Below are 11,591 nucleotides of genomic sequence, written 5' to 3' on the forward strand. Positions count from 1 at the left end.
CCTGATCTGACCACAAGGGCGCGCGAGGTAGCGTCGGAGTCATGTCGCGGTCAAAAAGCCGGAGTATCCGTGAGACGTGGTGTATAGTGTTTGAAGCGGGGGCATACGTCGTGGTGGGGTTAATGCGCCTGCACTCTGCAAAAGAAGGCAGGCGCGATTGGAATCTGACAGCAAACGAGACGATCAGGCATAGCTAGCTTACGTACGTCGAAGATGAGTAAGCGAGGATTTCTTGATTTACAACTCCCACGAGCCACCGCCTTTGATTGTGCAGCGCGTTGTACGATTTTGTGCGATATGTCTTGTGAAAAGATTGCGCCTTCGGGTCTGGCAGGCAAGAGCTACCCCGTAGCCTGGAGCTATACACTGTCTTACGTCTACTCACTGCATCGATACCAGATACCGCGAAGACCTCTCAGGTCAATTATGAACGACACCTTCAATGAGATAGAGGCCTTTGTATGCGTCAAGACAGATCTCTTCCAAGGTTGATGAGCTTCCGGGTGTGTCATGAGCACGCTACGTCATGCATGATTGCGTCATCGCCTCACCAACCCCGAGCCCGAGCAACCAACACCATTGCTCATCCACATCACTCCTCGATGAATCTCATCGTGATTGCCGCTACCACACATTCGCTCATACAATGCGAGATGATGCCAGTTTCTACGCTCCCCCACACGCCATTGCGCACCTCTTCACTAACAAGCACGAAGCTGCTCAAACTCCATCTCGCCCTCGTAAGGCTGCAAATAGTTATCTGCTAACCACTCGTGCGTCCCCTCAACCACGCCAAAGTTGAATGCGACACGGCTCTTGCTACTCTTGTTGGCTTCACTAGTATGCACAAGATTTTCATGCATTAGGATCAATGTCCCGGCCTTGACCTCGAGCTGCTCGAATACCAGATCTCCGGTATCATTTTTCTGCGGGATCGGGATTTCCGTCGATACACCATCTACAGTAGCATGTACGGGCTCGTCTAGTTCCACAAACTCAGGCAGCCCATTCTTATCCCGACGACACCGTGGTGTAAGAGGCCGCGACCTATGACTACCTGGTGCAACAGCCAAGCATCCGTTGGCGGTGGTTGCATCTTCGAGGGCATACCAGAAAGTCGTGCAACTGGGCGGATTAGTAAAGCCTGAGCAGCCGTCCTGGTGCGGCACGACTTTCGCGCCGACTTGGGCTGCTTTGACGATGACAAGGCTCTGTACGACTCCGGGTTGCAAGGCCACTAAGGACACTCGCGATTAGTCTGGCTCATTGACGGCTGCACGGAGAGTCTTACGTTTGGATGGTACTGCCAGCACGCGGCCCACGGGAGAGACATAATGATCTTGACCTGCGTCGTACGTGTGCGACTTGACACGCTTGTCATCGGCATTGGCAAGGATGTCCGCGATCTCGTGAACGCTGCGGAGAAGCTCGGCTACGCAATCTCTGGACAGCGCATCTGGCAAAACAAGATAGCCTTCGTCTCGTCAGAACTGGAGCTTCTCCTTGTTTAGCCCGCCACAATGCAACTGCGATGAGAGATCTCGTAGTTTCAGCACTGGACTGGCCGTTTGCGGTTGTGATATAAGTTCCTGCACCGGCAGATTTGAGCTCAGCAAACCAGGCATGGCTTGTGCTTGCAATGTTGGTCTTGGGTCTAGTGTATCGGGCGCTGGTTGAATGGCTGCTGGCTGAGCGGCAGCGTTGTTGTTGTTATTCCCCATCAAAAGTGCGAGTAATAGCGGACCGTCATCTTCTTCCTCCGTCTGCGATGATACGAGTTCCTGCACCATCAGCTTTGAACTCAACAAACCTGGAATGGCTTGTCTATCTGTAACTTGCGCTTGTGATGCCGATCTGGGGTCCAGTGTATCAGGCACTAGTTGAGGCTGATTGGCTCCTTTCTGAGCGGCATCGTTGAGAGTGTTATTCCCCATCAAGAGCGCGAGAAACAGCGGACCGTCATGTTCTTCTTCGTTGAGAAAGTCCTGTCTCGGGTTAGGGATGTCGAGTGCCAATGACTTGACGCCGTTGAAGCTTCCCTCGAAGAAGCCGTCGTCTCGGTTTGTTGGTTCTGAAGCGAGTAACGAAAGCCCTTCATTGCCTTCTTGGTGAACTGGTGTATCTAGCATTGCAGGAAGCAAGTTTTGGGATCGTGTTTGATCACAGCTGGGGCTTAACAAGTTGTGAAGGATCACGTTAAAGTTGCAACAGAGCGACGAGAGGTGGATTTTTAAAATGAAATTTCATGACACAGAACTAGAGATATAGGTTCGCGGATCTTCTTTCCTTCGGCACTCTGCCTAGATTATAGAAAATCTACTACCGAGCATCTCCGTGCAGGTCGTATATCTTACATACACTACAACGCTACCTTCTCTACTTCTGTTCTTATTATAGCCTATAGTTAACTACTATAGCCGCTACTAAGATGTAGAGCAAATGCAGCTAGAATATACTCTCCGCGATCTAACCTCTTATAGGCAGATATAATAGCTATTAAATTACAAAATGCGCAGAATAACTAGTATAAAACTCTATAACCTAGTATAACTAAGGCGTATTCTTCTCTAATATTAATATTTAGTACAACTAACTATAGTATTCTTCTTACTATTATAGGCTTCTAAAAGATTTCTCTAAAGATACCTCTCTACTACTCTATCTATATCTAGTACTATAAAAAGTATACTAACTATAATCTTATTATCTACTATCTAGAGAACTATATTCTTATATATAAAAGTAGAAAGCTAGAAGTAATAATAGAATTCTACTACTCTACTAACTTTGTCTACTTAGACTTTAGTTTATACTACTATATCTAATACTTCTCTATACTTTATATATACACTAATCTACTATATAAGATATATTTTATTTATAAATAATATTCTACGCTAAAGTTAAAGAAACGTATAATAAAACTTTTTCTAATTTCTATAATCTAGATATTAAATTACTATTAGTATATAGATATAAAGACTTTATAGTATAGAAACTACTACTACTATATTTATTCTAGCTTATTCTAATCTTAATATTTAAGTATATAAGCTATTTTTTTTTTTATAAAGTAAAACTATAGTTTAGTTAATAGTATCTTAAGTATATATCTTTATAAACTATAAAGCTTTTTTAGCTATATTATAGTTATATAAGTAGTAGCTAGTATAAAAGTAATATACTAAACTAATTTTTTTTTTATTATATTACTTTAATTATAACTTTTACTAATTATACTATTTTACTAATTAATAATAATATTACTAATAGTGCTATAATAAACTAGCTATTAACTTTAGTAAAGCTAAAAAAAATTAAGTAGCTAATACTTACTTATAATTAACTTAAACTTAGCTTAACTTAAAAAAATAAAGTTATACTTATATATATTTATACTAAAGTATAAAGTAGCTTTTAAAAAAGTATATACTAACTTAAAAGCTACTTACTAAGCTAATAGTATAGCTTTTTATAACTTATATTACTTTACTATTTTTTAAGTATACTTAAAAAAACTTAAAAAAGTTAAAAATAAACTTAATAAAAGTTTAAGTAACTATAAAAAGTAATATACTAACTTTAGTAGTATATTAGCTATATACTAAAGACTTTATAATTTAGTAAAAAAAAAAATAGTAGTAAAAATATAACTATAAGTACTTTTATATAACTAGGTTCTAGCTCTTAGCTAAAATAGAGTATAGTATAGAAATAGCAGATTACGTGTAAACTAGCTGTAGATTTTAAGACAAGGGTTAAGATTAATATAGAGAGTGCTAAGAAGAAGAAGTTAGTAGGCTGTACGTTAATGTAGTAGAAGGAGGAGAAGATTATCTAGAATTATAATTATGTGCAGCAGAAGGCTGTAGAAGAGAGGTAAGTAGACGCGGGTTAGAGGGTTTGCCGTAGAGGGAAGATGTGTTAGGTAAACTTAGGGAGGAGGTAGTTAGGGTAGTTTCTTACAGGTTTAAAAAATACGCTAGGTCGTATATATCTTCACAACACGCGTTCGTTCGTTTGCGTAACATACTGTGCCGCCTCGTACGAGGTACAAAGTGCACCGGTACGCTGCCGTATACAATGGTATCAAGACAAGATCTGGTAGAACCGCCAAGACGATGTAGCCTTCTCGTAGGTAGATGTTCAACTTCTTCTTTCTACAGGTTGATCTTCTACATGTGCATGCGATAAAATGTGTACGTTTGTATTAAGATTACTTACAGTAAGGAAAATTGGGTATCTACAGTAATTTTACTTCGCCTTCCCCACCCTCAATCTTTTGACAACTCTCCACCCAACCGCAACCATCACACCTTCCCACCACCATCACCAGCAGCGCCCATACCCAACCCATCCATCGCAGTCTCAAACCTCTCAACCCCCGGCCTCTCCACCTTCTCCTCCACCACCCCATCACTAAACAGCCCCGCCCCAGCCCCAGCCCCAGCAGTAAACCACCGCTCAACACCCGGTCTCTCCTCTTTCAGCACCCGCTCATTCACACTCTCACTCTCACCCCCCGGCACCATACTACTCTCACCCCCCGTCACCAAGCTCCCCAATCCCTTCTCCCCCTCCTCCCCCTCAACAGCCGGCGGCGTAGTAACATTCAAACTCGCAAGCGTAAGCGTACTAGCATTAACATCCCTCCCATCCGGGCCATCAACTTTCAAACTAAACGGATACGCGATACCGCCAGCCGTGGGTCGGGTAGTCAAAGTATCCGTTTCGGGGATGATGGTGCTGGAGTTGTCGGGGTTGTCCGAGACGATTATGTTGGGTGGAATACCCATACCCATACCGGGCTGACTGAGTTCGCTAGTGGGGGATGGAAGGGGGGAGGCAGAGCGTTCAGGGGCGAGAGTTGTTGCGTCTGCGAGGCCAGGGGACGGAAGGACGATTCTGGAGAGGTCGTCCATGGGGAGGCCGGTTTGGCCTTTGTCGGTTACGGCGGAGTGGCGGGAGTGGGAGCGTGAGCGTTTTATGCCGGGGGCAGTGAGGTTGTTGGCGCGGCTGCGGGTTGGCGCGCTTTCTGTTGTGCCGTCGGTGGTTGTGTTGGCTGGGTCTTGGGTGGAAGTTGAGGCTTCGGTGTCGGGGTTCTGGTCTGCCTTTTCTTCGCGGACAATCTGAGGCGTGTTAGTAACGTTGTCATGGCTGACGTTGAGAGTGAGTGCACTTACAGTAGCTGAGTCATGCTTACTGCCCCATCCAGCCCACATCGACATACCCCAACTCCTCTTCTTTGCCTTCTCGGCCTTCATGCCTTTGATCCTTCTACCAGCCAAGGCAGTCGGTGGTGGCGTCTCTCCCTCGAACCCTTCGAAGCCTTTCTGCATATCCTTAATACGCTGCTTCTGGATCTTGATCTTCTGCTTGGAGAACTTGTTGTTCCACTGAGATTGCGCTTTCATCCATTTGCTGACGGGTCCTGTCTTTGGCACGCCCACATCAACGCTAGGGATGTTCAGTGCAACTAGCTCCTCCTTTGGAGCAAGTGCATAGATGCGCCCGTGTCGATCGATGCGCTGGCGGATCATGTGGCGCTCGAATGGCGGAATTGCATCACCAGCTCGGCCAACGCGTGCATCTTGAGCGGCTTTCTTCTCGGCTTTGGTAGGTTTGGGGTGCTTGTTTGATGATTTGGGGTCGTCGGACGAAGAACCGGAGCCAGCCTTGTCAGATTCAGACGAAGTGCCTGAATCACTGCTCATAAAGGAGATGTCGTCATCGTCGAGGATGTCGATGGACTTCTTTTGAGCGCGTGCAAGCGCCCAAGCACCGAACTGGGCTATACTACGGTACATGTGCTTTGCCGGGCGGGTGAAGCTGAGCGTGGGCGCAACGTGACAAAGATCATCCCAGACCTGGAGCTGAACGTTTGTAGGCCTGTAGCTGGCGGCTTGAGCTTGTATGGATTCGGCGGTCTGGTTGTTGGAAGGTGGTGGTATGTAGGCTAGCGGTTGCGCGGCTTTGTGCGCGAGGTAGATCTGCTCGTCTCTGAGGAGCTCACCACCACCCGTTTGAATGAGTAGAGGCGGAAGCCCTCCGAGTGTTGGCTGAAGCACCGGCGATACCAGAGGATGTGTCAAGAGATGATTCGGGGCGTACATCTGAATCTGGTCCTTGATCTCGACGCGTTCATCTTCGAGCTGAACTGATAGCTGGCTCTTGGGTCCAATGCTGTATTTGCCATTGGACGAGATCCAGGTGCCCATGCCTTGTCCCGTAGCTGATGGATCCGCGACCTCTTCTAGGGGTGGTCGATCTCCAGATTGGACGGAGTAGCCTCGTACGCGCTCAGCTTCTGCCTCCTTCTTTGCTGCCTTGTCCTCCGTTTTGTCTGAACTGTTCTTCTTCTTGGTCGAGCCCTTGAGGGTTGTTTCGATGTCCAGCATATCGTCAGCGTTGGGAGGTGCTGTGTGTGGTCAGTAGTAGCTCGTCGACACGGACACGACCAACTTACGCCAGCTCATGCTCGGCTTGTGGATGAAACCGTGCGAGGGTATGTAGTCCATCTTGCCATCTCCTCCCAGACTGGGGAAGCTGTGTGTCAAATCTACCCATGGACTTATCAAGATGGCTCCTGCAGGCAAAGGTATGCCTTGGTCGCGCATTGTCACAAGCATGCTGAGTACCATGCCGCCACCTGCCGAGTCGCCAGCAAGTATAATCGTCGTAGGGTCGTGCTTCTGTTCGAGAAGATAGAGGTAGGCGGCCAGACCTGGAGGCGTTAGTATTGCTTCTCCGACATCTAGCAAACCACTTACAGTCATGCAGACCACATGGGAAGGGGAACTGAGGCGCGAGTCTGTATTTGGGCGCCAGCACCCTAGCCTTGAGCTTGCGCGCATGCCGCTGCATCTGATAGCGATGCTCGTCGACGCTGCCAAAGAAGTATGCGCCGCCATGAACATAGAGCATTATGCGGTCGCCTTTGGTGATTGCCAGCTGCTTCCTCGCGTCGTAGTCTTTGCGCATCTCGATCCACTCGGCCTTGAGTGTTGTGCCTTCGCGTCTCCACTGCCACCAATTCGTTCCTCCGACTGCCTTGATGCCTTCCGGTCCCAATTGTGCATTGAGCAGTTCTGCTGAGCGCTGTAGTAGAGTCGCAGAAACCTCGACTACATTTACGTGCACCCAGCGCGGCACTGGAACCCATTGCGACGTGAAGGCTTGCAATTCGTCGACCGTGTGGAAAGAGGCGTAGTGGAGAAAGCGGCGGATGAGTTCGAGACCTTCGTGGTACGATATGTGCGCCGTAGGCTTTTGCGCAAGCGGTCGACGATTGAGGTAATGCGAGAGATATGTCTGGATGACCGTGGGCGTCACAGCCGCGCCCACAGAGATGGTGTTGACAGGCATCGCGACTCGGGCTTCAGGGGTGCGGAGCTATCCGAGGTGGCGTAAGACGCGCCCAACTACTGTCGCGTAGAAATCTGGATGGTATGCTGTGAATCTACCACTGCCGGAAAGAACAGAAACGCGTCCTGACAAAGGAAAATGTATGAGGTGTGAGAAACGCAGGGAAAGCTTCATGAGCCTTAGGGGTTGGGAGTGGAGATGGTCCCCCGGATTTTCGGTGCACCTCCCAACCCCTGCACGACCCGCCTGTACGACGTCATCGAGACCCTTTTCTACATTATCCGAGCGTGTGAACCACGAGATGGCAGTTGATCGTTACCATGCCCGGCGCTCAGCATCAGCTCGACAGCGTCGTCATCAGCATTCCATCAGCTATCATAATTTAATCCGGCAGTCGATCGTCTAGAAGACAGGTGGCCATCACGCGATGCGAAGCTGTGATTGAAAGACGAGGACTCTGTCCAGTAGAACACAATTGGGTCGAGACTATCGTACGCACTTTAGTTGTATTTCGAGGTAGCGCTGTTTCAAGAGCGCAGTCAAGGCGGCTGCCCAGATAGAACATGCAGGTACGTCGTACAGTACGATGAAGCCCTGGAATAAAGGCGGTATAGAATGCGCGCGTCATCTCTAGGTTGGTGCGACAGCAAAAGCATAGTTGTCGTCGAATTATGAAGATGCCATGGAGATCTTTCACGTGTTACCGGAGTTGTCCCACGGACACGTGCCATCCGGATCTGTGCTAGCGTGTCCAGAGCTTAGTCATCAACATCTCGTCTCAGGTTGGAGCAGGAGCTCCTCCATCCTCGCGCACCCATTTCACCCATTTCGCCGACCAACGGCTGTCATCAACAAAATGGAATCGATCGCACCAGTTACGATACCGAAATTTGTTAGCGTAATAGTATAGCCGATAATTGCTCTCGGCGCCTACAGCGCAGCATGCGACGGGTTCACCTGAGCGGGGCTTCTGCCACGTCCACAACCAGGGTTTGCAGCGCGTCTATTTAACCTGCATCGACCTGACTCAGGCACACACCTGAACTGTCGGCAAGACGGGAGTCACCGAGGCCTCCCGCTGTCAAGATCTTTGTCTCAGATTGCTGGCTTTCCGCCGGGCCGACGCGAGGACACCTGAAGTCAGAAAGCCGACCTCTGGGCCTGAGTGCAATTCGCTGAATCGGAACATGGCCTTCCAAAGACGTCTCTCATGACCTCTGCTCGAAAATCATATGCGCGTGAGTGCACGAGGAACCATGCAGCTGGAGGCCCGAATTGTGCGCTGCACGCGCATGCAGGAGACGTACTCCGTATCCTATCTGGTCTCTCGGTGCGCGAGGGTCCTTCTCATTGGGCCCTGACATGCGATGCGGGATGTTCCAGCGTGCAGCCGAGCATCGTCAAGGGCGTTGGGTAGCACCAGTGAAATGCACCAGATAGCTGACACATCAAGCACTACTCCAAGAACATCGTCCTGCATAACGCCGCCGTGTAAGCAACATGAGCCCGAACAAGCGGAAGTATAATGGGTAGTTTGAACGCAGGACGGGAAGCTTCACTTCACATCGTCTTTCTCTTGACAACTGCTTCAAGTGTACACAACGATTAGACAACATGATTGCCGAACACAAATCCACCCTGCTTGAGCTGGCCAAGGAAGTCCAGCAGTTGACCACACAGATCGTCGCCGATTTGACCGAGAAGAAGGTGCCAGAGCCTTCATTCGCCATCGATTCAGACACCATTCCCGAAACTCCGGAGCAGATCAAGTTGCGCGATAGTCTCAATGATGCCGCTCGTGACCTCCTCCGTCTTGTCAACGGCCCCAGGAACGATGCACGAACATTCGTGTGCTATCTATATGATTTGGCGGCCTGGCAAGTAGCATGCGAGTTCAACTTCTTTGAAGCTATTCCAGAGAATGGAACAGCTACCACCAAAGAGATTGCCGAGAAGGCCGGCATGGACGAAGACCGCGTCGGTCGCTTCCTCCGTATGCTGTCCTCCGATCGCGTCTTCGAAGAGGTTGAGCCGGACGTGTTCAAGCACACATCAAGAAGCGTGCTCTACTTGAAGGACAAGCAGTGGCGCGATGTCATGGCATACCAGTGAGTGTTTGGTCACCCTCTCACAACTGAAATTAATGCTAACTCGTTTGAAGATTGGATGAGTTCTTTAGGGCAGCTTCGGAGACTTCGGAGAGCATCAAGGAATCACCAACAGTGACAGACGGCAAGAGGAATGCATTTGTTACGCGACATGGCACCGTTCTCTTCGATTACTACAAGCAAGATCCCAAGCGAGCAGCTCGCTTTGCCAGTGCAATGGCCGGGGTCTCAAGGCGTAAGTCATTGATATCCGTGTACAAGCTCATAACTAAACGACGCAGTTGAGAGGCATTTTGACAACCTCAAAGAGAGCTTCCCATGGGACAAGATTAGTGGCCGAAAGGTCATTGATGTTGGAGGTGGAAGCGGCCACATGAGCGTCAATCTTGCTCGGGTATGCGGATACGATGCCGAAGACACTATGCGCGCTTTACTGACTATGCACAGACCTTCCCCAACCTGGAGCTCATCGTCCAGGACTCATTGACCATGCTGTCATCTGCATCACAAAACGACTTCTCGGATCTCAATGGCCGAGTCACGTTCATGCCACACGACTTCTTCACCAAGCAACCTGTTTCGGGTGCAGCGGCGTATCTCCTGCGGTACATCACTCACAACTGGAGTGACGAAGACTGCATTCGCATCTTCAGGGCACTAGTCCCTGCTTTGGAGAAGAGCCCTGCCGGGACGCCGATTTTGATCAACGATGTGGTCATGCCAGCCCTCGGTGAAGCCTCTCGATACACGGACAACCGCATGCGCCAGGTCGATCTCATGATGATGTTGATGCTCGGAGCCAAACAACGGTCGGAGGAACAATTCCGTCGTCTCCTTTCAGATGCCGACCCACGCCTCAAGGTGAGCTTATCAGTGAACAGCATACAAGTGGCGCGGTACTGACTTGTCTCGCAGATCAAGGCCATTCACGGCAAAGGCAACATGAGTTTGATTGAGGCGTATCTCGATGCTGAGGGCGCTCCCGCAGCGCAAGAATCAGCTGATGTCAAGAGCTCGGTTACTGAGGATGTCGCCGAACAGCTGCAGGGAGAAACCACTCAGGAAAGTACCAAGCGCACTGCGTCTCGCATGTAAGGAGAGTCTCAACGATGTTATTTCCGATGTAGCATTCATTTACACTAGCCAATCGTTGTGAAGTTGGGAGAAGACGAGTCAGGCCATGTACTTGCAGATACCTCATTTGGATGAACAACACGTATCTTGCGGCTACCCTTCCCTTCAAAGAATCGACTGCAGGTTGCGAAGTCTGCGACTGCTCGTATTGGGGTGTGCCTGCTGTGGCGCTTGCTGCCAAGCGGTTTAGCCTGAAAATGCCCCTCGTCACCATCTGCGCGCGCCGAACCTCAATCCTTCCATCCTCCTCCACCCCACGCGTTCAGGCCGACATGGCACCGCAGCCATGTCACCCGACGCGCGCAAAATTTGTTACACGAACAGGAACGAAGCGCGCTACAAGCAGCGGTAACCTTGCTATTCGATGACGGGCATGCACGCGCTCCACTTCGGCTCGTCTATAACGGGGCAGCTCCACACCACTTCGGCTCATTCTGTACTCCCTTGCAGTTACACACAGTTGCAGGATCGCATTCATGGGTGAGATCCTTCGCGTCTTCCTAAACGCCATGCATTCTGCACTTGTGCAGGCCACACCGCTGCTTCCTGCTCCTTCGGGGCGGCACGCTTGAGGCGTTCGGGTGGCTTCCCATTGCCTGGCGAAGTCCCGTGATAGGCTGTTGCCGTTGTCACTGATTCCGACGTCAAGAACGAAGCTGCTACTCCACCACTGATCTATCTCAGGCCGAAGCTCTCCCGCCACTACCTCTGGTAGCGACCAACAACTAACAGCCACGTAACAGGATAGATCGCGATAGTCTGATCGTTCACCTTACTCAAGCGAACAAGGTCCCAAACAAGTGGCTACGCATGCATGACCTTAGCATGATGTCTGTTCTGGGAATCGAGCGGCAGTAGCCTCCACAGCCTTTCCCAATTTGACCAGGATTTGTCAATAACAGGATGGAATTCCGAAAGAGCAGCAACCATTGGGCAGAGAAAACTTGGAATGCAGATGTCAATGTCTCTTTGTGTTGTCGACGG

The 11,591-nt window shown here is 49.4% G+C and overlaps 3 protein-coding genes across 3 annotated transcripts; 1 reads left to right on the top strand and 2 right to left on the bottom strand.

Moving 5' to 3' along the window:
- Nucleotides 1-701: 701 nt before the first annotated feature.
- On the bottom strand, nucleotides 702-2,129 carry J4E78_010590 (uncharacterized protein; the record flags this gene model as incomplete). Its single annotated transcript, XM_049371166.1, has 3 exons — nucleotides 702-1,237; nucleotides 1,292-1,456; nucleotides 1,619-2,129. The coding sequence occupies 3 exons, from the start codon at nucleotides 2,127-2,129 to the stop codon at nucleotides 702-704; spliced, it is 1,212 nt and encodes a 403-aa protein (XP_049217108.1).
- A 2,181-nt stretch (nucleotides 2,130-4,310) lies between these two features.
- On the bottom strand, nucleotides 4,311-7,365 carry J4E78_010591 (uncharacterized protein; the record flags this gene model as incomplete). Its single annotated transcript, XM_049371167.1, has 4 exons — nucleotides 4,311-5,129; nucleotides 5,184-6,418; nucleotides 6,467-6,724; nucleotides 6,771-7,365. 4 exons carry the CDS (start codon nucleotides 7,363-7,365, stop codon nucleotides 4,311-4,313), a joined length of 2,907 nt encoding a protein of 968 aa, XP_049217109.1.
- A 1,614-nt stretch (nucleotides 7,366-8,979) lies between these two features.
- J4E78_010592 (uncharacterized protein) lies at nucleotides 8,980-10,568 on the top strand (the record flags this gene model as incomplete). The annotated part of the gene is made up of 5 exons (XM_049371168.1): nucleotides 8,980-9,473; nucleotides 9,527-9,708; nucleotides 9,755-9,867; nucleotides 9,921-10,334; nucleotides 10,389-10,568. The coding sequence occupies 5 exons, from the start codon at nucleotides 8,980-8,982 to the stop codon at nucleotides 10,566-10,568; spliced, it is 1,383 nt and encodes a 460-aa protein (XP_049217110.1).
- Nucleotides 10,569-11,591: the final 1,023 nt, after the last annotated feature.

Source organism: Alternaria triticimaculans (assembly GCF_023758025.1).
Source record: "Alternaria triticimaculans strain BMP 0046 chromosome Unknown scaffold_35, whole genome shotgun sequence".
NCBI classification, from domain to species: Eukaryota; Fungi; Ascomycota; class Dothideomycetes; order Pleosporales; family Pleosporaceae; genus Alternaria; species Alternaria triticimaculans.